This window comes from Lepisma saccharinum, chromosome 17, assembly GCF_977018435.1.
Source record: "Lepisma saccharinum chromosome 17, izLepSacc3.1, whole genome shotgun sequence".
Lineage (NCBI taxonomy): Eukaryota > Metazoa > Arthropoda > Insecta > Zygentoma > Lepismatidae > Lepisma > Lepisma saccharinum.
The window spans coordinates 31,095,498-31,122,193 of record NC_139245.1 but is presented as its reverse complement, the minus strand read 5'-3'; the positions used below and the strand labels follow the sequence as shown (position 1 = coordinate 31,122,193).

Below are 26,696 nucleotides of genomic sequence, written 5' to 3'. Positions count from 1 at the left end.
CGTAATAATGAAGTCGGTCCCATTTCCAGCAAAGGGGACTAGTTGTAGTGTACTTTTTGAACAAATCGAAAACACCAAAGAGAAGAGTAAATCCAGTTACAGATTCAAGATAATTTTTCACTTTATAGTATTTGTCTCATGAAATAAAAAAAATATATATGAATGCATAATATTCGGATGTTCGAGGGAAGAAAAAAATTGAACCGCGGCTCAAACGCAGGCGATGTGCGTAGTCAATGACTACAAAAGTGTCCCTGACCGCCTCCATGATTTACCTCATAATTTACATGCATATGTGAGAGAAGTTTGAAGAGTGTTGGTATAATATGCGTTATTTGAAGTTGACTTAATAGAGAATGCAATGAGTGATCCTCCATCGCCAATTGATTTTGATGTGTACGGTAAGTACTGCACAATTTGCCTCAGCGTTTTCACTCAACATAACTGTGTATTTGTCCCGTAAGCCTTTAATGTATCATCAATGTGGATGATCAAACTAATGCAGTTCAAGGCATCTTTTTGAATGTAGTTGACATGTGGGCAATTTGAATACTTGTTATTATAAAAAAACATTAATTGTTTTTTGTATTCTTACAATGATTATTAATTTTGATTTTATTACACAACGTGTACACGTATGCATAACGTTGTACGAAGATAGATGAAAAAGTTAGCTTTATTACTAGATGAAAAAGGAGCATTATTACAATTACACTATTGAGCAAATCTTTATTCCTTAGGGTTACTGGAACATATATTTTTGAACTGAGTTTTAACATGTTCATGAAATAGAAGTGCAAGGCCAATGAGACCAGACAAAGTAATGGGAGTAAAACAATAAATCTGAATTCAAAGCCTATGTGCAAACTCAGAAATAGGAGTCCAAATCAATCCATGTTTTTGCAGTTGACAAATGTTACAGCTCATTCATGACCCCATATTTTTCTTTATTCTGTAATATTATTTGAATCATTTGCTTTCAGAAGTACAAGTCCAATCAGTGGAAACACAATTCCCACTTCAGTCAGAAGATGATGAAGATATACACGTTTGTGGAAGGTGTAGAGAGCACTTTTCTCATGTGGATTCATTTGTGCATCACAATATAAAAGTAAAGAAAAGTAATCAACCTTGTGAGCAGTATCAGAGAAGTCTACCATGTCAAGTTTCAGAAACAGAAAAAACATCGATTCTAGACTCTTTAGGATTAGTCAGCTCAAAAGGATCTATTGGTCAGAAACAATCAATAAATCAGGTGTCACATAAAAAGGATATCGGTCATGCTGAGTGTGATACTGAATTAAGGAGTGAACTAGTTTCAGTTGACAATGGATCATACTCTAGAACAGGTAAGAATTATTGTTGTTTTACTTTACGTGGTACATCTTGTGTTTAAGCTTTTATTTCAGTTCTGTTAATATATTAGTCTGACTTTCTCTATGTGTATGCATTGATAAGATTTAAAAGGAATTGGTAATCTTTTTCACAAGTGCCTTGGAACGATAATTCTGTCGTATTTAAGATGTGGGAACTATTAAATCTGAATGTATTTGGGAGCGAATTGACAATATACAGGTAGAAGAAGTCTGTAATTTTGTTAATTTTCGGTATACTAACTAATTTTGGCATGCTAATCACGAATCTGGTGTAAAAAACCGGGGGTCACATCTGGAAATTTGAAAAGAAGCCGATTGATTTTTTTTTATATAGGTGTATATGTGTAGTTTTATGAACGAAAATGTAATCTCCTGTCATTGTTTTCAACCAAGCCTTTGTTTTACAAGTAAATGATTTATGATCAATTTTAGTACGAACCCTATTTTTTCGATGAATTTAGGGGTGAAATGAGTGCTAATGGAACCTAACCTAACAGGCCTAACCTAACCTCGTGTGAATGGTTCGTGTGGCTACCCGTGGATGGTTTTTGGGGCTAACATCAATGGGTTGTGGGCTACCCGTGGATGGTTTTTGGGCTAACGTCAATGGTTTGTGGGGTTACCTGTGGATGGTTTTCGAGGCTAATGAACAATATTTCATCTAAATGTACAATTTCCAAAGCTATGCTTAGTTTTCCCCCAGCATGTATAGTTATTGAGATGAGACGGGGTTATAAAATTCCCAGAGTGTAACATCTAGAGATGCACCAATCAGCTGATTTAGCAGCTGCAATCGCTACAGTGCAGCTATCTGATCAAACAGCTCAATTCGGCGCTTGAACTTCCCATTTGCTCTGCAATAAACAGAAAAAAAATATACAAAACAAACATCCTCTGTACATAAAACATGTGTTAGTAAACTGCTTGGAGAAGGCACTGGCATAAGTGAACTCTAAAGCATTCCAATACTTTACTGCTAAATTTCCAAACATAAGCACTGGTAAATTGAAAGAAGGGATCTTCGTGGGACCTCAAATTCGAGACATTCTAAAAGATGGCGCATTTATGGAAACCCTGTCTGTGGACTAAGGACAGTTTTCATTGTAATATAGAGGGTTGGTGCCAGCCCAAATCTAGATGTAAATTCATGATCAGTATTAAAAACTGATCTAGAAAATGATGGTTTTATTTCTGGTGATTAAAAAAAAACTTTTTTTGTACACCAGTGAATTAGTTTTTTTGCTAGGAGAATTTGAAAAAATCATCAAACAATCAGAACCGTTATATGAGGTTTGTTCAAAACGTATCCGACTTTTATTAATAAAAAAATGGTGTAATCAGATACCACAATCTTACATTAATCTCCTTCAAAGTAGTCCCATTGGGCTGCCACACACTTCTCCCACTGTTGGAAGAAGTGCTGGAACACCTCTGTTGGGATTGCGAGCAGCTGGTCCATCACATTTTGCATGATGTCTTCTCTGGACTGAAATCTGGTTCCTTTCCAGGGCATTTTCAGCTTGGGGAAAAGCCAGAAATCCTATGGAGCCATGTCGGGAGAGTAGGGAGCCTGACGAAGTGCAGGTGTGCTGTGTTTGGCCAGGAAAGTCTGTATCAATTGTGATGGAGTTGCCAATTGTCCGTTGCCCACAGTCATTAGTCAAAACAGAATGAATGGATTCAATGCTGATGCCCACCTCGTCTGAAAGTTCTCTGATTGTAATTCGACGATCTTGCATCACTAGGGCCCTTACTTGGTCAATGACGATCTCGTTTCTGTATGTTGAGGGCCTACCAGAACGTTCTTCACTCTCCACTGACGTGCTGCCATATTTGAAGTGGTTGTACCACTCCTTTATCTGTATGGTGCCCATTGCTTCGTCCCCGAAGGCCTATTGAATATTGCTGACCATTTCCACTTGGGATTCTCCAAGCTCGACACAAAATTTAATGTAGTAGTGTTGTCCAAGCTTTTCAGTCATTTTGTCAAAAATTCCAGTGCCGCTCACTTACACCTCCTCACCCATCGGCGGGCTGCCGGCGACTGACTGCTTCTGCAGCCTGGGAAAAAAAAAAAAATGCCCAGTAGGATTACCTACATACGTGCATCAAATCATGCCTCCGTAACAACATTTGTTTACGCCAAATAAATTAAGGTCAGATACTTTTTGAACAAACCTCATATATAGAAGTGTGTATGTATGTAAGGGAAAGAAGTTACAGTTGCAGAAATATTAAGGTAACAAAATCCAACTTTCTCAAGTCCAATACAGTCAAACCCTCCCATCTCTCCTGGACTTTATTTCACAGGAGCACTCGCATAGGAACATCCAGGACAACTAGAACCTTGTCACTGTATTTGGGTGCAACACTACTTATATGTTGGTCATTGCTTGCCAGTAAAAGCTGAAGAAAATGGGGGTGGGAGTGGTATGTTTAATACCGTTTTCTAAAGATAATGCGAGTGAGAATGTATACTTATCACGGGTAGCATGCATTTTCCATAGTAATTTTTGGGAGGTGGGGAAATTGAACCTTGATAGTGGTTCAATTTATTTATCGTTACGATTTATCTACCAATTTTATTAATCTTGACACAAATATGGGGGGAATTTATTGATTTTTGGTTATTTCACAATGTTTATTTCATATCTGTGGGTTAGCTGCCCTTTTTAGAACTTCGATCATGGTACCCCAATTTTAAAGTGTTTTATACGGAAGGGTCCGAATCTCGGATGCGCCTTTGTTGTGGACTCTGAAAGTTACAGATACGCTTTGCATCCTGTGTGTTCAATATACACAGTGGATATTTATGCAGTCCTGAAAGTCCTGAACTTTGCCGACGTTCACACTTTTCAACGAGTCCTATGCACAAGTTCCATCAGTGTGCTTCAGAGTCTGGAATCACCGACTTCGAGAGATCCTGTAGTGCAGCGCATCCTTTGCCAGCTTGAGTCCTAATCTCTAATGTCCACTTCTGCTGGGTCCCTAGTCACATGTGCATACAGGGGAACGAAGCAGCCAATGCTGCTGCCAAGTCTGATGATGCAGATGGCGACATTCTCATCCAGCTAGGGACTTGCAGAATGTTTTTCGTTGTTGCCTTCTTGACACTTGCCAGGATGAGTGGGATGCGGTAACGGGGAACAAACTTCACGCTATTAAGCCCACCATTGGTGCATGGGGTTCCTTATCGTGCCCCCTCGTCGAGAAGAGGTTTTTCTCACTCGACTGCACATTGAACACAGCCGTCTAATGCATGGTCACTTGCTGCAAAGGCTAAATCCTCACATGTATCATGTTTGTAACGTCATTTTAAGTATTTCGCAGACTTTTAATCTTCTGAACTGTTTGTCATCCCTGTTGGGAGATGACGACTGAATTATATCAAAATGATTTTAGCTTTTTGAGAAGAGACTGACTCTTCCACTGTCTGTGAGAAAGCTTTTAGTTGATTCTTACTTTTTAATGTGTTGTGTTTGTCTTTACAACCTTTCACTTTTAATTTTTCCTAAGGGGCTTTTTACACCCCTTCTTTTAAATTTTTAAGTAAGAATTTTTGATAAGGGGATATTTCCCCATATATATTGAAGGGTGCAAGATGACCTAAAGTGCTGAGCACCCAAAGATATTTAATTAAATCAATCATATCTGTGGGTTAGTCATGACGAAGGGGATGACTTGATGATTAACCCTCAAACACTGAACAGTGGTATTTATGCCAATACAATTATGTATTTGTTATTTGGGGACCATGCTGTGGGTCAGTTAACTCCTTAGGTGGGTAATTTGGAAATGCCAAACATCTTCTGTACTCATATAAAGTCCGCGCGTTCATTATATCCCCAACGGTTAACAAAGGGAGCGGTACACTTTGTTAAAAGAAACACCCAAGCTTGCAGTTTTCTTTTGAAGTAGAAGCAACAAACTGGAGTAGGAAAGCAATGTTGCCAAATTGAAGAGATAAAGAGGAAAAGCAGAAGGAAATGGTAAGGAAAAAAGAAAGAGAAACAAAATTAAAGAATATGGAAAGAGAAAATAAATACAGATAAAGATTAAAAAGGAAGTGTTTAAGGGTATTATCGAAAGGGGGGGGGGGGAGAGAAATATCCAACTCTTACATATTAGGCCTTAATTGACACCGGGGTTCTGGGGGGGGATTCTGAATTGAACGTGTGGGGGGGGGGGCAGTATCCAACTCTAGGTCTTACATTATGGCTGGTATTTTAGTTAGAGGGGGATTGAACATTAAATTGAGGGGGTATCCAATTCCTGTGTATTACTATTATCTTAGACTGTTGGGGAAATTCTGGTGTGGAGACTGAGAATTAATTTTTTTGGAGGAAGCAATGCTGTCTAAAACTAGCATGGAAAATTTGGTGTATTGTATTCAATTTAAAGGAGGAAATAGGAAGCTCTTGATAAAGTGTTAGATTTTAGACTGTCGAGAGATTTCTGTAGTGGAGAGAGAGTTCGAACATTAAATTTTGGAGACTGTATTTAGCGATATTGTATGTAGTACAAATGTGCCAAAAGAGAAGGTGGAAAAGACAAAATATCTCGGGATCTTAAGGAAGTATTGACACCCCATTAAATGAATATTCTTGAAAGCCTGCAAAGAAATGGGTGTAAACATTTTCTTGCTCGCTTCACTCGCAATCATGTGTTGCGAGAATGCGTGTTTGGCACTTTACTGAGGTGAATGTGAAGTTTTATACTATAGCTGTATTACAAGACATAAGCGATATTCATTAATAACATCACTTCTTAAAATATAATGCTTAGTGTTGGTATACTGCTTAATGTAAAGCAGGTGCATCATTTGGGACAAAAATATATCGAATCCGCATTTCTAACTTGTCACAGGAAAATTTTAAATTTGCACTGAAGATAAAATCCAAGTAATTATTGTTATGGATTATGGTTTGTTACTAAAATAATTATATTTACCCCAGGAAAACGGGGGGGTTCTTTGAAAGAGGAACCCTGTTATATTATCGCCCTGAGGTTAAGAATTTCTAGCTAGGGTTCTTTAATGTCTCATGAAATAAATTGAATCTGCCATACGGCTGGAGCATATTATTTGGTTTGCCAAGGTTGAATTATTCTATCTTTATCTTAAGTTGTGTAACAATTAATACTGAAATTGAGTTTTATAAACCCACTCAAAAATACTATTTATATGCATATTTACATATTTTAATTTACTACATTTAACCAATCAATGTGCTAGCTTTAAGTTTTTTCGAAAATCGAACAATCAAAAAATATGGACAATGTAACATGGTATTTCATTCAAATAGGCATCAACTATTACACATTCATCCAAACTATTTTCGTTGGGATTATGATGAACGATTTTAGGGGTGGTCTTGAGTGATGGGCATCCCTGTTTAGGGAATAAGGACAGATCAAGTATAGTGTTCAGTAAAGCTAAGGAAAAAAGTTACTTTCGGTAGACACACTGTCGTAATTAAATACTTTGTGGGGATTACGATATGTTTTGAGGGTGCGAATGATTTTTTGGGGGGAGGGACACATGTACAATTAATCTTTTGTTGCATAACAACAACATAATTATTTTATTGGGAGACGCCAGTGGCGACTCGGGGAATTTTTGGGGTGTAGGAAGTTATGGTAACAGACCGAGGATTTTTTTTTTAAAATGCGTACAATTACACAGTGATTTGTATCGCCTGTACCTTGGATTAGCCATTGGATTTGTAATGTTAGCTGCAGGCCCTCCCTGCCTGTCCTGATAAGAAAAGGTTCGTTTCAACTCATAAATTATGCTATATGTAATAAAATTATGCTAGGGTTTATTATTATTATACAATTTTTATTAATTTATTATTATCATTTTCTGATGACTGTAGTAGTTTTAAGTTCAATTTTATTTTGCTATTTTGGAGTTGTGAACTGCGTTATTGATTATTTATTGTAGTTAAGCAACATTAGGAATAAATTAATAAAAATAATTCATCATTAGACATTGTATTACATGATACATATTATGTTGTAGCACATTTTCATTATGTATTATCTATAGGGGCAGTATTTGCTATTATAGCAGGGCTAGTACATTGATTTCCACTTTTCACAGGAGTAATAATAAATCCAGATTGATTAAAAATTCAATTTATTTCCATATTTATTGGAGTCAACTTTACATTCTTTCCACAATTTTCTAGGACTAAGAGGGATACCACGATGATACTCAGATTATCCAGATGCATATACAATATGAAATATTGTCTCAAGATTAGGATCAATCTTATCATTTACAGCAGTAGTTATTATAATTTTATAAATTCAAAAAATAAAATGGGTTTAGCATAGTGTTTGAAAAAAGTTGAAGAAAATTCCATGACTGGTAACAGTGTCCGTTTGTTTTATTTGTGACCTCCAACTCTTTCTACCGATTTCCTTTTATGAAATGTTCCTCCCTTGTTAAATCGGTGAGGATAAAGAAAAGATGAAAACGAGGATGGATCAGGGCCTGTAAAAGCCTGTCCCTTGGTTGGCATACTTCTGTTTGTTTGAAACAAGTCCGCTAGAGAAGTACAAACAAGATCTGGAGATTTTTTAAAAAATAAATATTTCCTCAAAATATCTTCATTAGAATTCAATTTCTCTGTTTCCCAGGGATGCCTGTTTTTGAGATGATGCTGGATTTTACCATTATGCCAAGCACAGAGTGCTAGGTGCCAACGAAGTTCAAATTTTGCTAGGTTTAGAACCATTATGCTAGAGTTGTCATCACCGTTAAGGAACCCATGGGACCTTCCTCGCGGCCCGTATAACTGGGCAACCCCCCCGCGTACCCCAGCCCTCACTCATCTGCCTGTAGGAAGACGAGAAAGGTTCCTCAGCGGCATTGTTGTGCAACATATCTGGAACGAGCGGGTGATAGCACACTGACTCTTGACAGTCGAGTAGTGAACCTTGATTGCGCTCAAAATTTTATAATGCTCATTAAACTATTAAAAAGTAGAAAACTGGAAATAAGTATAAATGAAACTGTAGGAAGTTCCTCACTTCCTACATGGAGGAATCGCCACTGGGAGACGCTTGACACTAAAATTATCCTACCGTACTGTCAAAGGGCGAAGCCCAAAGTTCTGGACTCCTCCTCCCCAGAAAGACTTACCAGTACTAACATAAAACAATGAAAATTTAATTCTTTAGCATTTGCTGTATAATCGAGGGGTATTTATTTCCACCGAACTTTGAATGACAGTATCAAAGATATTAATCTGAAACTTAATTTTCATCAACTGGATCTAATATTATTTCTTGTTATTTAATAAATATTCAATTCTTTATCCATTTGGCACTGATTTCCTTGTCACGCAGTTGCTTTCAAACAAATTTTAGCGATAATGAAATTTTAGATAATGAATATGCTTTTATATCTATTCTTACACCGTTTTTTGCTTATTAATGTAATAATAGCAATACAATATTAATTTAATATTTATTGATTATTATTATTTAAATTTAATAGAATTATAATATAATTAGTTTAATTTAAACGTTTATATTATTTATTGTTATTGTTATTTCTGAGACACTTGGTTTGGACCCCCCCCCCAATAAATTTCTAAATACATGCCTGATACAAGTGTAAGATAAACAGTGTGCCAACTTCGAATCAGTTCCTCCATCTCATGATTTTGGCAAGTTAAATGCTCTGGAGGTTTTGAAGAGTGGAATCTCATGGTGGAAATGTGAACTAACTCAATAGTGAAATAAGCAGGTCCATAGCTTGTCATGCACATTAGATATCTGCCAGAGAATGTCAAGAACTGATATATCAGTCGAACCCACTTAAGGGGCAAAAGTTTCAGTCAATTTTTTTATTTATTCAAGAGCTTTAAGTGTATCATGACTAATTGTATCTCTGGCATAGCCATATGATGTGATAGGTGGAGCTCTGAACTTTAAAATGCACCGTTCTTTCAATGGATTTTAGCTTCATACTTCCTGTGTTTATTACTGTGGCTGGAATCTAAACTTTGCAAGTGTGACCAGCTGATATATAAAGTTAAAACTTTATTTGTATGTATTTTCTAAAAATAATCTTAATCTAATTACTAACACATGTGTCTTTAATTAGCATATCAGTACTAAACAAAATGATACAGTTATTTAGAGTAGTAGGACATTTCAAATTCCATGCTGAAACAGCTTTAAGTTAATTTCATGGAAAATAGGCTGGCATCTAACGATGAAGGGACATCCACAAATATTCATGCCATAGCTGAAATTCTAATTCCAAAGAGTGGATGTTAATGTGTGCCCTTCATCATTTCATTAATCAAACATATACAATTAGATTTTAATGCTTTGGCCCCTAATTTTTTAAGGTAAATTCATTCAGCATTACTCTATATGCTTTGCTAGAACGAAGCTAGCTTGAAATTGTAGAAATATGTTTTGATATCAATGAACAATAACAACTTGCATTTGTATTTAGTTTCACTTCAGGTCCGCTCAGTTGCATCCAGAGTTCCAGGGACCTCATCTGGCGATGATGATATTCATGTATGTGGCATATGCCAATCAGTGTTGTTCGATGCAGACTTGTTTGTTAAGCATAAACGCAGATGTGTAGGTAAAAAGTCTGTCTCTTCACCAACAAAAAGAAGGCAAGGAAATGCAAGTATGCAGAACTCAGGTAAGAAATAAAAGATTTGACAGTAAAAAACTTCTTACATCATGTGCCGGCAACATTTTTGTTAAAAACAATAAAGAACACACAAACAGTATGATAAAAAACACTTAAAAGAGTTCTTCAAAGCTTTGGATCCCATCTCAGAATCATCATCAGGGCTGGTCAAGAAACGATGAAAGGGACGTGGTTGAAGTTCCGCTGACGTAGAGGCACATATTTTTCGTAAATAAAAAAGCAAAATTTCGGTACAGAAGCAGAGTCAATTTCGGGTTCAAAAGCGGTAAATAAAATAAAATTTCAGTGTTATAGCGGTGAAAAATCGTATCAAAAGTGGTAGACGAGGGTCATACCGAAAGTAATGCAAAAACGGTCATAACCTCTTTATTAACTGATGTAGATCGTTCAAATTGCACATGTACTTGGAGTGACTTTTCCTCTATACACACCAGCTACTCAACATAGTCTCCAGTGTGCATTTTTCTTCACAGCCACTTTCACCTCGTCTGTGTCATCAAATCATTGTCCCCAAAGTCCTTCATTGGACCAAACCAGTAGAAGTCTGAGGGTGCCAGATCTGGCCTGTACAGTGGATGGGCCTAATTTGCTGATCACCTGATTTGTTGCCTAAGACGTGTGTGGTCGTGCATTGTCGTGGCGAATGTGGCTTGCTTTCAGATTCTTGTGCAGTCTCTTCCTCCTAATGGCTTCTCTAAGCTTATGGAGTGTCTCAATGTACCGCTCGCTGTTGATGGTATGGCTGCATTCCAGGAAATCAAGGAGAATGACAGCCTTGTCATCCCAAAAAACAGTCACCATCACTTTATTTTCTGATTGCTGGCTCTTGAACTCTTAGGCCTTGGAGAAGAGGTGTGCTGCCATTCCTTGGACTGATTCTTTGTTTCTGGATCATAAAGATACACCTACGTTTCATCCCCTGTCACCATATCAGGGAAAAAGTGTCTTCATTGGCTTTGAACGCTTCAAGCAGATCAGAGCAGACTTCCAGTGTTCTCTAATTCAACTCGGGTGTCAACTTCCGAGGTACCCACTTCACACACTCTCTCCGATACCCCAAGCTTTCCACCATCTTCTGTATGGCATTATGACCACAGTTCAGTTGTTCAGCAAGCTCACGGATTTTGACACGTCTGTCCATGCGAATCAACTCATGCACTCGCTGGTGATTTGTGTCAGTGGTCGCAGTTGATGGTCTCCCACTGCACGGTTTGTCTTCAATGCTACTTTACCTTCTGTAAGTTTCTTCATCCACCTGTGCACATTGCTCTTGTCAATGGTGTCATCTCTGTACACATTCTCTAGCCTTCTGTGGATGTCGGACAGCCTGCACCCCTCGTTCGTCAAGAACTCGATGACTGCACGTTGCTTCTGCTTGGAATCCATTATTCACCTGTAAGGAAGACAAAGATTCTGAAACACCTGTATAGAGGAAGAGTCACTCCAACTACACGTGCAATTTGAATAATCTACATCAGTTAATAAAGAGATTATGACCCCTTTTGTATTACTTTCGGTACGTCCCTCGTATAAAATGACATTTTAGTTTTAAAATTCTAAATATAATCCTAAATTTGATTTGAAAACTGCACTAATTACACAAAATAAACAGATCCCTTCTAATTACACATTTACGTAGTTACGAGAGTATTAAATTTATTCATGTATAAAGGCAGCACATTTTTGCTTCTCAAATATTTACAGCAGAATTAATCAATTTTCCATGAATTGCATAACTCACAGGATAATTCGAATTTCAGAAAGTGTCGCGTTGGTAAATAAACTCTGAATTTCATGTTTAAGAGTCTATTTTGCATTTTGCAGTTAATTTCACATCATTTCGTGACAAAATAGGGTAGGAAAATGCACGTCACACCTTTCAGAAAGTTTAAAAATTTAGATTAGAATGGGTTGTTTCACATTTCGCGTTTTCATCAAAACAAAATATACATGCCTCTACGCTGGCACTACTCACTATGATGGATGCCCACGAGGCAGTATTTTAACTTTTTTACTTTCGTCCTTTTTAACAGTTACCTGGGTTTCCATCTTTTTAATGTGATCTTATTGAGCAACCCTGAATAAGAACCCAGCAAGGTATTCGTAACATCGGTTTCAGAGAGGAACCTTGTAACCACATGTAAGAAAACTTGTGTTTTTATTATTTAATAACAGACCAGAACATTTCATAGTGCTGTGAACTTTACTGCAGTCTTATTAACACTAGCCTATTAGAATTTAACTCTTAGGAAGATTTCAGACCAAGCGACAACCAACAATGGGGGTTCACATCATCTCAATGTTTCCCAACCTTTAGCACACAAAAGCACCCCCCTCCTGCGTTCATCTTCACTTTTCAACGTGTCCAGAGAAGAGAGGGGAAGATAGAGAGAGAGCTTCAATGGTGGTTCGGAAACAATTCCAAAAATTAGATTGAAGCCTAGTCCACTCCCTCCCCCAAGACAGCCTGAAGTGACAAAGAACACAGGCCCTTTCAGTCTATCAGCAAGCATTTACGGTGCATGCTTGAGCAAGAGATCAAGCTATTGGTAACTGAAGGTTTGCTTCCAAGCAACATGTGTCGCTTTAGTCTGAAAGCTCCATTATTGTTTAATTCATGTATGGAATTATCATTAGAAATTCTTTAGTCACGGGCGAAGTTCAGCCTGTGGCTGCTCTATGTAACTCATCATAATTTCAAATGTATAATGTGGTGAAAAATCAGGTTTTGTAACGTTTCTATTTTATCATGCATACTCAGTAAGTGCTATGGAGTATTATTATTACTAGGGCTTGGAAATTGATGAAAAATTATATTTTTTTCTGGGCTTTGAAGATAATACCAAACCTAATAGTAGTCTTTTTCTTGTATATATGCATTGCTGCATTATAGAATTATTTCTGTCGTAGTCTACAATTATTATAAGCATAAAAACACAGTTTTTCATTGTATAACATGGAACCATTGTTATAACTGTATCTTTAATAAAACTAAAAATAAATGTCTGATGAAGGAAGCGTGTGTTCTCCTGAAACGTCACAATGAAAAACTGTGTTTTTATGCTTGTAATAACTGTAGACTACAAGAGAGATAATTCTAATAGTAGTCAACTTCCATTCAGTTAGAACCAGAAACTATTTTTTTTATTTTTCTGGGCTTTTTCGGCTTTTAGGTCATTTTTCAATATTTTTTTGTCATTTTTGTTCCTTTTTAACTTCATTTTTTATGTTACTTTTTGCCTCTTCCCTGTTGTTTCATAAATTTTAAATGCACTTGCAAGCGTAAATTACATATTTAAATTTCCTAACAAGTACGCCATTAATAAGAAATATGGTCAGAGCAAACCAGTATTATTTTCAACTGGAATCTTTGACTGTGGTAAATTTATTTTTCCTCCAGCAAACTTAAAATGCTTTGGATGAAGTCTACTCTGAAGTTCCCTTGTTGGCTACTATTATCGCTATAATCTGTGGATTTAAAGTAACATTAGTTACAACATAAAATAAAATGTACAATACATATATACAGGGTGTCTCATAAGTAATAGTGTAAACTGATACATGTGAAAGTACACGATAATAGATGCAAAAAAGTCTCAGTAAACATGGGTCCGCAAACGAGCCATTTTCGAGATAATTTCGAATGTTTGGTTTCAAGCCGCCACTGATCTCATTGTTTGTAAACGTCGTCCCAGTTGGTAAAATGCTAATAATGTGTATTGCCTTGTAATCAAGGGGTCCCGGGTTCGATACCCGGTGGAGGCACAAGTGGTTCGGATTCCACTTTAAACTGTAGGTCCAGTCCCGATTAGCCTTACTGTGCATAAAGTGGACTTAAAACACCAACTCAAGCTACAAGCTAATAATGTGTGCGAATGTGTGGATAGAAGCCGTCACTGATTTTATTTTATAAACACAGAGTGCTTTACTTCTTGCGCGTTTCAAGGATTGCTCTTTGTTTACAAAATAGGACATTTCCGAGAGGTGATGTTGTAATCAAACAGGATGGATACAATCAGTACACAGTCTAATTGTACTGTGGGAATCACGTCAGTTGTGCTGTACTGCATAGTGAAAATGGAACCTTATAGCAACGAAGAGTAAATTTTACAAACTAGAACTACGTTTTCAAACACTGAAGTCAGTGGCGGCTTGTAAACATGCATTCGCAATTATCTCGAAAATGGCTCGTTTGCGGACCCATGTTTACTGAGACTTTTTTGCTTTTATTATTGGGTACTTTCAACTGTGTCAGTTTGCGCTATTACTTTTGAGACACCCTGTATTGTATATAAAATCTGATGCAGGTGAAAGACAACTGTATTTTCATATGTTCACTGACTACTGTATCGTGCAAAAAACACTCTGAAAGGAGGTGAATGACTTATACAGAAAAACCTTGAAGTAAAAATAGAGAAAACTACATTAATTCCTTTCTTTCCCTTTCGTTTGGCAGTTGAAACTACCAAGCAGCAGCTTGTACCAAATTATTCAGCTATTCTTGTGAATTTGTGAAAAAATCAAACTTTCATTTCAAGAGCGAAAATAATTTTTAGGTAATTTTTTATTAATTTTTAGGTAATTCTAAAGGTCTAAAGGTAGCAATTTCTGAGCCCTAGTGATTGCCTACTGAGCTAGAAAAGTGACCTTAAATATTCAGTACAAATATACCATATTTACTCATGTATAATGTGAACTTTTTTCCAAAATTTTTGCCCTCAAAAACTGTGGTGCGTTCTATGCGCGGAATAATTAAGACAGTCAACATGAAACCGTACAGGGTCATTCCATGATTGTGTGACACTTGCATTGATTTTCATGTTTACGGAACCCTATCATGTAATATATTGTTGTAAAGCTTAAATTCTGCAGTTTGTGAATATGTCAACAGTATTCCATTCAAGATGGCGACGCTAAAGTGCAATCCTGTTGAAATCATCACAAAGTGAAGGAACATTCTGATTTTATTGTACTTTGGATGAAAGAAAAAATTAGGAAAAATAAAATAATAATTAAAGTGTATTACTGGCCAAACAATATGACATGTATGGAGTGTGTAAATGCCTTAATGGAAGAAATTGTGTGCTGCTAACTGTTAGATTAATTCGTATTTTCACCCGGTGGAGGCACAAGTGGTTCGGATCCCACTTTAAACTGTAAGTCCAGTCCTGATTAGCCTTACTGTGCATAAAGTGGACTTAAAACACCAAATCAATCTATTCGTATTTTCAATAAATTAATCAAAAATACAAAACTTTTGTGTAGCAAGTATCTATTATTTCAAACGACGTTCTGGGAACAACTGCTCCTTTCTTCAGGTTATTTTTCTCGGCTACCAGAAATATGTCATATCCACGTCAAATAATCTCAAACATCAGGAAAAAAGGAAACGGTACAGTTTAGGTGAAGGCAGAATTTGGAAAATTTCTCTAAAACTTTTACTACCCCCATGTTCCCTCAATTGTTTAAAACCATAGCTGTAAGAAATTCTCGATCTAAAAACCTATATACAATTAAAACGTTAAAAAGACTCGCGCTTGTTCACTTTCCCGTGCTGACTGTTGGTTTATTCCTCTCTGTATTTGAAATAATAGATACTCGCTACACATAAGTTTGTATTTTTGATTAATTTATTAAAAATGCGAATTAATCTATATAAAAGTGAGTAAGTCGCACACATCATAAATTATGAATGCTAATTGTTAGTTTGAGGAGCCTGAATGTGCCTTGTATAGTTGCTACGTTAGTCACAGAAAAAGCATATTTTCAAGTTTTTATTAGAAAAAGTAAAGAAGGAATGAACAAGAGTCTTACACAGTTACAGCCTAAATATAACCAATAAATGACCTCAAACTATATTTGGAAATATCGCTCCAAAGCACCAATAAAAGCTGTGACTGGTGTAACCACATCAACATATAGGCTCTACAACATTGTTATCTTAGACACATTTGCTGGCCTCTTGATCGGCATAGCAGCAGCTTTTAGACCTACAACCAAGAAAGCCAATTCTTGAACCTGGATTGTACTGTGCATTATATACTAGATATCATTGTTTGCCACTTTTTCTAATCAAAAACCAGGATCCGCATTATACACGCGTAAATAAGGTATTACTATGCACATTAATAACTCTTTTTTTTTCATGCCATACAGCGAGGCAAGAATCTCAATCTCGGCATCTACAGTCATTCTCGGAACCTGACTGCATTGTTGATTTAGACGGAGCCGAGGAAGAAATGAATGTCATAACTCTGACCAGTGATCCATCATATCCTTCTGTCAGAACAGAGAGGAGAGTCAGTAGAAGAGGAAGAAAGTGGACAAAAAATAAATGGTACATACGTCTGGGCAAATCCACAAAAGGAAATAAAAGAAAAGGAAAGCAGAAAGCAACAAGAAAAACAAATGGTATGATTGAAAAAAGGAAAACACTGGATGATCTCAAGCAGAAAGGAAAGCTGCATGCTGCCTTAGCGAATACATTTTCAACATCATACTCCAAGAAGCGCAGCAAATATATTAGAAAAATTGCAGGTACATAATTAATATTTATTGTAAGATTATTTTTATTTCATATTTTGGTAAAAAAGAATTGTTTTATCATAACAAAAACAATTCGCATGAAAAATTTCAAGTAATATCTCAAATGTTTTAGAAGGGTTTATAATTAATTTCAGTTACTGTTGGTCAAATATGAAAGTAGTTACAGTGGAATCTCTATTTTACATTTTTTCGGACAAAGTTGAAAAAACTTAAAATATGAGAGAATGTAAAATCAAGGAAAATTTTATAACATTTTACTGTATCCAATCAAGATTGGATGTATAAAGTGGGAAAATATAAAATCGGGGTTTCACTGTATAGTCATTACTGCCAATTACATGGAAATTATTAAGCTAATCATAGGAATGTGTTGGCAATTTTCATAACAACCATTTCTTCAGCCTCTCCTTTTTATTATGCTTTGTGCAGTTAATTAATTGAGTAACATGTTCCTAGAGTATATATAAAAAAGTAATATTCCCATAAGCCTTGGTACAATTCTAGATTCAAGAGTTCATAGATCTCCCTCCTGTTTGGCTCCCTAGGGTGTTATCGGAGAGGCCTGATTTCATGGTTATGGAATATTAATGATTGGTTGAAATATTTATTGAACCAGGCACAACATAAGTCTGTTTTTTTAAATGTTACCTTATGTCTTCGTAGATGCATCTCCTGTTCTGTGCGAGCTGTGTGGCAGATGTTTAAGGAGTAGCTCTAGCCTACAGGTTCACATGCGTATCCATGAAGGAGAGAAGAAATTCCTGTGTTCTTACTGCTCATTCGCTACTGTGGATAATGATAAACTGGAAGAACATATCACTTTTCATGAAAGTGAAATGTTAATCAAGTAAGTAACGTGGGATTTGCATAAAACAAGGTGAGACAAATATGTCCAGCGCAACAATTTTGTAATCTTGTATGCACCAGAAAGGTAGTTCATTCTGGAAAATATATTTTGAAGTTTAATTTTCAACTATATATTGAATTTTTTTTAATGTTGTAATCATGATGATCTTTGTTAAAAATGCTGAGACCTTTTTGAATTGATGTAAGAAGATTGTCATGCAGCAAACACATTTCTTACCTTACAAATTGTCTAAAGTCAACAATATTAAAACGAACAACACACAAACACATCACACACTGAAACGACATTTCACACGACATTTATGCATCATCAACGTAAAGCAGGGATTAACAATGAAAGGTGAAAAGGTAGGAACAAAGTAGTGTATCAGTTTGTTTGTTTTTTTCTTGTTGCCTTTTAAACAATTTGTAAAACTTTTTAAATGTAATCAAGAGTTTAATATTATTAAATATTAACCAATTGTGAATCTACTTCAGACAAGCATGGTGTCCTCTCAAAGGTACTTGCAAAGAATTTGTATTCTTAATATTCTGATGTTACAAGAATTCATCACTCACATTGCAGAAGTACATAATTATAGAAGCTCAAATGTAGATATGTGTCCAATGTACCTTAGTGATATTAACACATTATATTTAATGAAGTAGTAGTATATTATATTTTCTCTCAGTAACCAGTAATTGTTTTCCGTGTGTGGAGTCAACCTTAAACTTTCCATTTCAGGACTGAAGATGAAGACTATAATATTGGAGATACTTCTACTACGGAAATTCATGTCCAAATTCATGCAGGTAATTTGAGTGCATAACTCTTTAATTCTTAAAATTAATTCTTTTTAACCTTTCACCATTGGAATCCTTTTATGCATGTAAGCCTTGACTCTTCAAAGTTTTCAAGTATTTGCTTTTCATAGCTGCAGTGATAAAAAAAATGAAGGATATGGTTATAAATTATGCTAGAAAATGGGAATGAAATATCAAATATATGGGAATCCTTTATCATCTTGATTAATGTAATGAGTGTGTACCACAAGCACTGACTTTCAGGTGGAAAGCACTTTCCAGCTCTCGTAAATTCTATCAGATTCTCCTTCCACAAATTTACTTCCATCTGCACCGCAAGTGTGTCCCATACCCTTTGCCTTAAACTAGTCAATCAATACCAATTTTTCAGCATGCCTTTAGAAACTATGTCTCCAAAAAAATGTATTTATTGTAAGAAAATTATGCTAGTGACATTGTTTCAGTATTTACTGGGTGAGCACAAAGGCAATGTATATATGCAATTAGAAATTGGCTAGACGACAACTTCCTGAACTTTATTGAAAGATGTGACTGTGTGCAATGGATACCTTGCACTCCGGATTTTAATTCCCGTATTTTTCTTCTTGGGATATCATAAAGCATAATGTTTCTTCAGTGAAAATTAATGATATAAAGCAGCATGTTACAAATGAATGTGCTAGGATTGATGATGATAATGGCAGTTGCATGCCCCTCTTGGGCACACCATTGCATGCTGCATTACTTTAATTTATTCATGCCAGTTTTGCATCAAAATGCACATTGCTAATGGACGTAACCATGTTGAAAGTCAATAGTGTTCTTCAACTCATTTTTACAAATCATTGAAAGCAAAGAAAGTTCTCAGATTCCTCTGGAGCCAGTCCGAAGCATCGGATAGCAGTGGAACTTGGTACAGATGCTATGGAGATCATGGAGAAGTGAATGCTGATGAAAAAAATAGTTCAAATGTCCACCTCCAGGTGGAAATGTGGCACTGAAGTAACAACAACCAGAAGTTGGACATGCATTGGTTTTATATCAGTACAGCAGTGTTCAATATGCATGCCATCAATGTGAATGACCCTTTCAAAGCGTAAGACAGTGTGATCAATGGGTGCACAAAGCATTTCCCAGGATGTTCACTGTGCACCAGATTTCAGCACCACCTGGTATTTGAATGTGTCCAGAGTTTATCACCCTGTATATGTTAGTTTCAATAACTATTTGCACCAGTTTCAAGTAATTGAAAAGCTTACTTTCATAGTATGAGATTCGAAATATACGTAAGACTATTGAAGTTATTGCTTGAAATAAATATATATTTTACAATTATTAACCAATTTCTTTTTTCTGCCAGCACCTCCAGAAAGCTATGGATATTTTGATGAATATACAAACAAGAGGACCAAGAAAGGAAAGTCTGTGAAGCATGCTGTTGGTGATGCTGTGCTTATTTCTGAGGAAGTGCAACCAGAACACACGAAGCAGAGTAGGCATGAGAAATCTCATCCCTCTAGCAGTGCTCCCTCCACATCAATGGTGACAGGTGTAGCCCCAGAAGTTTCAATGAAACCGAAAGTTGAAATTTTGCGAAAGGCACCAGCGGAAACTGCACTTGTGGGTAAGTTTATGTAATTTTTGTTTTTGTTTGTGTTTGTGTCAAGTAAAAATATACGAGGCGTCAGCAAAGGCATGACACCACTTCATCACATTTTGGCAGTTCATAATGTTCCCATAAACTGCTGCAATTGATGATGAATGTCCACTGGTCATTTGCCTTTTCGTGGAGAAACTGTATGGCAGCCTGCAATTTTCATGTGGTGGGATTCTTTATCGCCGCAGCCATTTTAAGCACATGTGACTCTCACAAGACACAGTGGAGAACTGCGAATGAATGCTGCTGGAAAGAGTAAGGATCAAGGTTACTGTCAGTGTTGTCAACTTTTGTCCTACATGTTTTCCTAAGATGTATTTTTGTTGTATATTTTGTTTCCTGACATGCTTCGTATTTACATGTAAAAACAAAATAAGTAATAAGCTTCACCTTTACTGGCCATACTCACAATCTATCCTTCATATTGCCCAACTCTCGAGCACTATAAAAGGGGTAAACAACCTGCCTCAGGAACAGAACACAGGAGACAGCCATAAGTCGAAAAGTAGGTCACGAAGTCCATGTCGAGTTTGCCCGACTGCAACTGCTGCTGGTCACAGAGAGGAACGATTCCACTACAGGGCTGCCAGAACCAGTGGGGTCCAAGCTGGGACTGTCAACATCTCAGACCAGCCAGTGGAACCAGCACCCACCCACTTGATTCAGAACTGAGGCTTGAACCTATCTGTTTCCGTCAGGGTGATCATCTTTTTGCCCCTACTCACCTCTCCTCTAAATTGAAATGTTATTAGGGAACTCTTTTTATTGATAACCTCATACTGATTCAATTGGAAATTGTGTAACGTAATTTTGCTCAACCTCTGTCTTGCTACGTGTTGGTCAACGGGATCTACCCTCCAGGAAAAAGGGCAAAATCCTGTATGGCCAAGGTGAATGCCCCCATTTGTGTCTCCAGGGAACCACCATGAGATGGTATCCTTAGACCATAAACGTTAGTATTGTTGTTTTTTGTTTTTTTTTGTTGTTTTTTTGGATATACAGCAACTTTCTATCCTCTTCTGTATGTAATCTCAACTCCTTGACTTCCATGCTTCAGTTTCCTTGCAAGTTTAATTGTATGACTAATAGGAATCTCCAAGGCACAAAAGCATTTCCTACTTTTTCTTGAACACGATGCCTCACAAACATATCTAGTCTCTCATCTATATGAACTACACCATCAGAATTTTTTAAAATTAATTTCAACCACCAGAAATGATGAAATCGTGCATAGTTTTTAATTAATTGTTCCCATTCTTTAAAATTTCAGACTATGTTATAGTTTGTGGCATGTGTGAATATACATGTTCCACTCATTCTGCTTTGAGGAACCATCTAAAAGAACATTGGGACGAGAAGACTTTCGATTTCACCCGATGTGCTTCTGCTGAACAACCCACTGGTAAGTAGAAATCACATTCAGTTTGGTAAATGTATAAATGTTGAAAAATGCAATTATTCTTCAGGACAAAATTCAAATGTGCTTGTAATCTCGCAGACTTTTGGCAAAGCTTAGAATATACCATATGTATATTTGTTAAATATTTCTGAGGCACATGCATTCAAGTATTTGCATTTTAACTATTTTAAGTCGCCTTTCTACATCTCTAGGTTTAAAAATGTACTGTTAATTTGGTACTATATTGGCTGAAGATAACAGTTATCACTGCTCTGTATCTGACATGAAGAAACAGGAATGACTCACCAAAACAAAAAAGTGAATGGCATTGTAGTCTGGCATCATCATCATTCAAGATAGGCCAGATTGTGCAGTATAGCCAGATGAGCAAGTCATCTAACACCATCTTCCAATGTCCAATGATAATGTCTAGTGAGCATTTTTAGTTGGTTCCAACTTCTATATTATCTTCCATAGCATCATTCATATATGTTTACATACACCCAGAGCAGGGCTGGCGGAAGGGGGGCTCGAACCGTGCCACTGCCCACAATAGCAAATTTGAAGAGAAGAAAAAAATAAGCCTATTGAAAACTTGAAAGTTATAATATTATATCATATAACTTGGAAGTTAATATATGACAACCCACTGTTTTGACAGAACATATCAGTAGGCTCACTTTAAAACCACTGAGTGCCACAAGGTGGGAAAGCAGATTCGATGCCTTAACTCCGTTCAGATATCAAGTGGGAGAGGTCTATGATTCGCTCCTTCAAATAATTGGCGACAATAAAAATGTCCAAATGATCGCACATGAGGCTCAGTGCATTGCAAACCAGTTGTGTGGCTTGACATTTCTTTGCTCACTAGTTATCTGGTATGACTTTTAACTCCATGTAATGTAATGAGCAAATGTCTTCAAAACATTAATCTATGATGTGTTAGATGCTGTTAGATGATTTCTTGCAAACATATCAGTGCTTTGAAAAAAGCAGGAGTGATGAAATATTTGAAAGTTTCTTAGACGCCACTTGGCAGCCTGGCAGAGCCTCCCTACCTCCACTTGTGGAGGCGTAGGGCGGCAACCTGCGAGTCCCGGTTCATGAGAAAGAATTGGCGTCGAATTTAGATATATGTAGATGATCCAAAGATAGGCAACACTGTACAGGGCCGAAATCGAAAGAAGAAGCAGTTTCAGTATGATGAAACTGTTGAAGATCCACAAAAATGGTACAAAGTTTGATGATTATTTTAGCTCTAAGAGAAAGATTTGAGCAGCTTAAACATCATAGTGAATCATTATACGAAAAATAATATTACATGCAAAGGTAAAGTTCCCTGTGCATATAGCACCATGTCATCAAGGCACATTTAGAGGATGTGGGAGTAGGGTCACACACATTCTTGATCTCGGCCAGTTTGGAGGTGATGTGATCAGCACCACTTTCCAGCCACCTTTGTCTCCCAGGTACCCATTCTTTTGAGGCTGGTTGAACCCCAGAGCCGCTTTATGTGGGGACAACGCAGGAAAGAATTCAGACCTCAGATCACCCATGTGGAGATCTGGGAATATTACATGAAATTCTTTTAAAAATCCAATCATATATCACAGACCTACAATGGTAAACATATGAAGTCGAACCTTCATTTCTTTCCTAATACTTGTTACATTTGAGATACGCTTAAGAGAGCGAGAGAGTTTTCATAAAATATAATAATAATATAAAATTAGTGTCGAATTTTTTAAAGTTTAACAGGTCGAGCGAGATATCCTTTTGCGCTTAATAGTATTGAGATATTGTAACAAGTCTCATTATTTATTTTATAGTTTGATGTTTTATTTAGGAATATATTGATTTTCCATTTCCCGTTGCTGAATAATGACGGGAAGGGGGGGGGGGGGTCGAAAGAGAGCAGAATATGCCGCCACCGCCCAGGGTGGCAAAATGACTAGCGCTGGCCCTGACACAGAGGTGTATAAAGGAAGGGAAGAGGTTGAATGGCAGATAATATAAAAATGGTAGGAAATAAAAGAGACTCTTGAGGCAAAATAAAACTTTAATATTTCATGGTGTTTTAACATGATAATATAGTCAGATTTAAAAAAAAGTGAAGAAAGTAAACCAAGTTGTTAATTTAACCTGATAGTGGCTCCTATTTCCTTCACTTTGCGTGTATGTGTTGTTTATGCATGTATATACTCATATTTCTAAATACAGTTCATTCAATTTTTCTTTATATACAGTTTGTTTTAAGTCTACTTTATGCATAGATAAGCTAATCGGAACTGGACCTACAGTTTAAAGTGGGATCTGAACCACTATGTGCCTTCACCGAGAATCGAAGAAGGGCCCTCTTGATTACAAGTCAATGTCATTACCACTACGCCATCAGGGAGGTGTAGAACGGTATCCAAATTTATTAAAAGTGAAAAGCATGTTTATTGGAAACCATATTACAGGAAAATTAAATTTCTTATCATTTATTTCCTCGTGAATTATATTATTGTCACTTTCATCACCATTCTGGAATGAGGGCTTGTGGACTAATATTCCACTACAAAAGTATCTAAACTCTGTTGCACCTGACTTGGGTAGGTGGGAGCATTTTCTCTCCATTCATGGACTGAAAACATTTATTGATCACTAATGACGAAATGCCATCTCTATCTTGATAATGAAGTTGAAAGTCTGTGGTAAACAGGAAACTGTTGGAAATTTAGAACAAATTGGAAGGAAATAGCAGACTCGTATAAGACAAAATAGATATTTACAGCATGGCTGCATCTTCAGTCATCATCTGAGATATTCTCCATAATTACCCACAGCCACGGCACTATATTCAATGACTGTTTGAAGCTAATGGTTATCCATTGACTACAACCAACCACTGACAGCTACAGAAGTACTGAGAGAGAACTTAATATTACTAATGCAAGCAAACAACTGGGAACTCGACATTTCTATTCAATAATCTCATTCTGCATTTATCTCAACTCCTACACTGCTGTCTCCTTTGACTGCCAGGCAATGACATATCAATTTTTCTCTTTGTCTGGTGAGAAATTTTTGCAGTCGAACACTAGCAATGATACATGATACACTGACCATACAATAAACATCCATTGTGCCACAGCCACGGTAACTCAGTCATTAGAGTATCTGACTACAATGTGAGAGACCCGGGTTCGATCCCTGGCAGGGGAGAACCAGGACTTTTTCAACCTGTTCAAGCGGCTCCAGCACCCAGCATCGTATAAAGTGGGTACCTGGAGGAAACTCCGGGGAGGAAAGGCAGCCCAGCCGAGATAGAAAGTGTGGGGCCCTAACCCCACACCCCCTGTACACCTTCATGGCATGGTGCAAAGCACAGGGGAGCACTTTACATTTTTTTTTTAACTTTTTGCACAGACTTCTGGGACAGAGTTTACATAAGTGTGGTCCAAAATGGTAAAATCATCCACAACACACGACCACCCTCATGAATGAATGAAGTTGCAACCTGCATCCAGGTACACCAGTTTTCTTCCTGAGCGTGCAAAATGAATGTTGCAAAATGCAGAGGTGATAATGTGTCTAATCAAAGACTTTTTATTGTTTTTATATAATATATAATACTGGAGACTTTTACATAATATTTATAACATATATTCATCATTAACAGATAATAACAAATACTGTTTTTCTTCCTTCAGATGAGAACCCACAGAAGAATGAAGGGGTAGATGGTCGTCCAAGGAAGCAGCATCCTTACAAATTTAAATGTTCATTTTGCGGTAATGAATTTATTCGTGAAGGCACTTGCAAAAGACATGTTCAGAGACACCGTGACAAAGCTGCTGCTTTGGATGTAGAAAAGCCACTAAAGAAAAGAAGAAAGAAGGACGATTCAGTAGTTTCTCAAAAGTTTCAGTGCCCTTACTGTGACCTTAAATTTGCTCACGAGGGTTTTCTGAGAAATCATCTGCGTAAGCACCAAAATAAAGACTCTGGTACAAGTATATTTTTGAAAAATAACAAGGAAGAACCTGCAATACAACTGGAGTCTCATACGTATGTGTGTGCAATTTGTGCTACAACATTTCCAAATGAGGCTTCATTTCAGAATCACCTGCAAAAACATCAGGGAGAAGATGTAACTGTTAGCAACGAACCGTCGATGCTTGTCGTTACGGAAGTGCCTTGCGAAACCAACGAAGAGAACGGTACCGCAGCCGAATATGTTGTGCCGGAGGCCACTGGCGGTGAGACACTACCAAACTCATTTATTATAACAATTGACGGCATCCAAACAACTGAAGTAAAAATTGAAGATGAACCAAAATCAAATTTGGAGTGCGTTCAAGAGGAGGTAGTGTGCGACAGCGTCACTGAAAATTCTGAAGCAGTTCCCCAGGCAAAAGATGATGTTCCTTCGTGGCTTGCGCAAGTTCAGGAAGAGTCTGGAGAACAGCCTGTGATTCTGTACGTGCAGGATGGAAATTCTAATGAGGGCAACGTAGCTGCAGAGATTTTAGCTTCCTTAAATCGAGCCACGCCACCTGCTTGCCCTACCCCATGTCGTCTTGAAGTGGGCCAAACTCTTCGGATTACAAGACAGGGTACAGAAAGTTAACAGCATATTTATCAAGCCAGTGGTGACTAGACTCTTGGATTGTTTGTTAAGCAGAAGTGAAAAGGACCATTATTATAATTCATAGAATCTAAATGTATAATTGATGTATTTTGATTTACTTATTATCTTGACCCCTTTTTATTAATATGTATATATTAAAACCTTACATGGAAGTCATATATTTTCATCAGTAGATGTACCTTAATATGTTCAGTGGAGAAACTGAGTGCCATTTAGAGGTATGTAGTGAACATAATCATAGGAATAAGTGTTTATATACAATTCATATGTTTGAAAATGAAATTTCTGTTTGGTATATAGAAGTGTATTTTGTTTTTCATGTGTAGACCAAACTTTGCTAGGGAAGATGATGTGTATTGAGTAAATGCATTATGCATTAATAACAAATGTGTACGAGATCAAGCTTTGAAGCTGTAATTGTAGGGTAGCTTATTATTATGATAGTTTCCATAAAATGTTCTTGAATTCATGTTCCCAATTTGTAATAAAAAATCAATTGAAATGATTTGTTTCATAACTTTCAAGTTAGATCGATGTTGCAGGTTGTGATGTTTATTGTAGCATTCTCTGAAGTGGCAATTGAAATAAAATGGCCTGTACAAAAAAATGAACCTGAAATTGTATGTAGCATCTCAAAACTAACCACAATTTAACTGGTAAATAGACAAGGTCAATGTAAAAATAGATGGCATGATACACAATATTTGTCATACCATTATCCATTATGTTAATAAAAGTTG

The 26,696-nt window shown here is 36.8% G+C and overlaps 1 protein-coding gene across 1 annotated transcript; it reads left to right on the top strand.

The window, feature by feature from the left end:
• Positions 1–37: 37 nt before the first annotated feature.
• On the top strand, positions 38–26,696 carry LOC146001662 (uncharacterized). The gene is made up of 9 exons (XM_083139275.1): positions 38–401; positions 984–1,349; positions 9,856–10,056; positions 16,225–16,605; positions 17,278–17,461; positions 18,206–18,273; positions 19,625–19,888; positions 21,192–21,323; positions 25,016–26,696. Exons 1-9 carry the CDS (start codon positions 362–364, stop codon positions 25,933–25,935), a joined length of 2,556 nt encoding a protein of 851 aa, XP_082995401.1. The 5' UTR covers positions 38–361; the 3' UTR covers positions 25,936–26,696.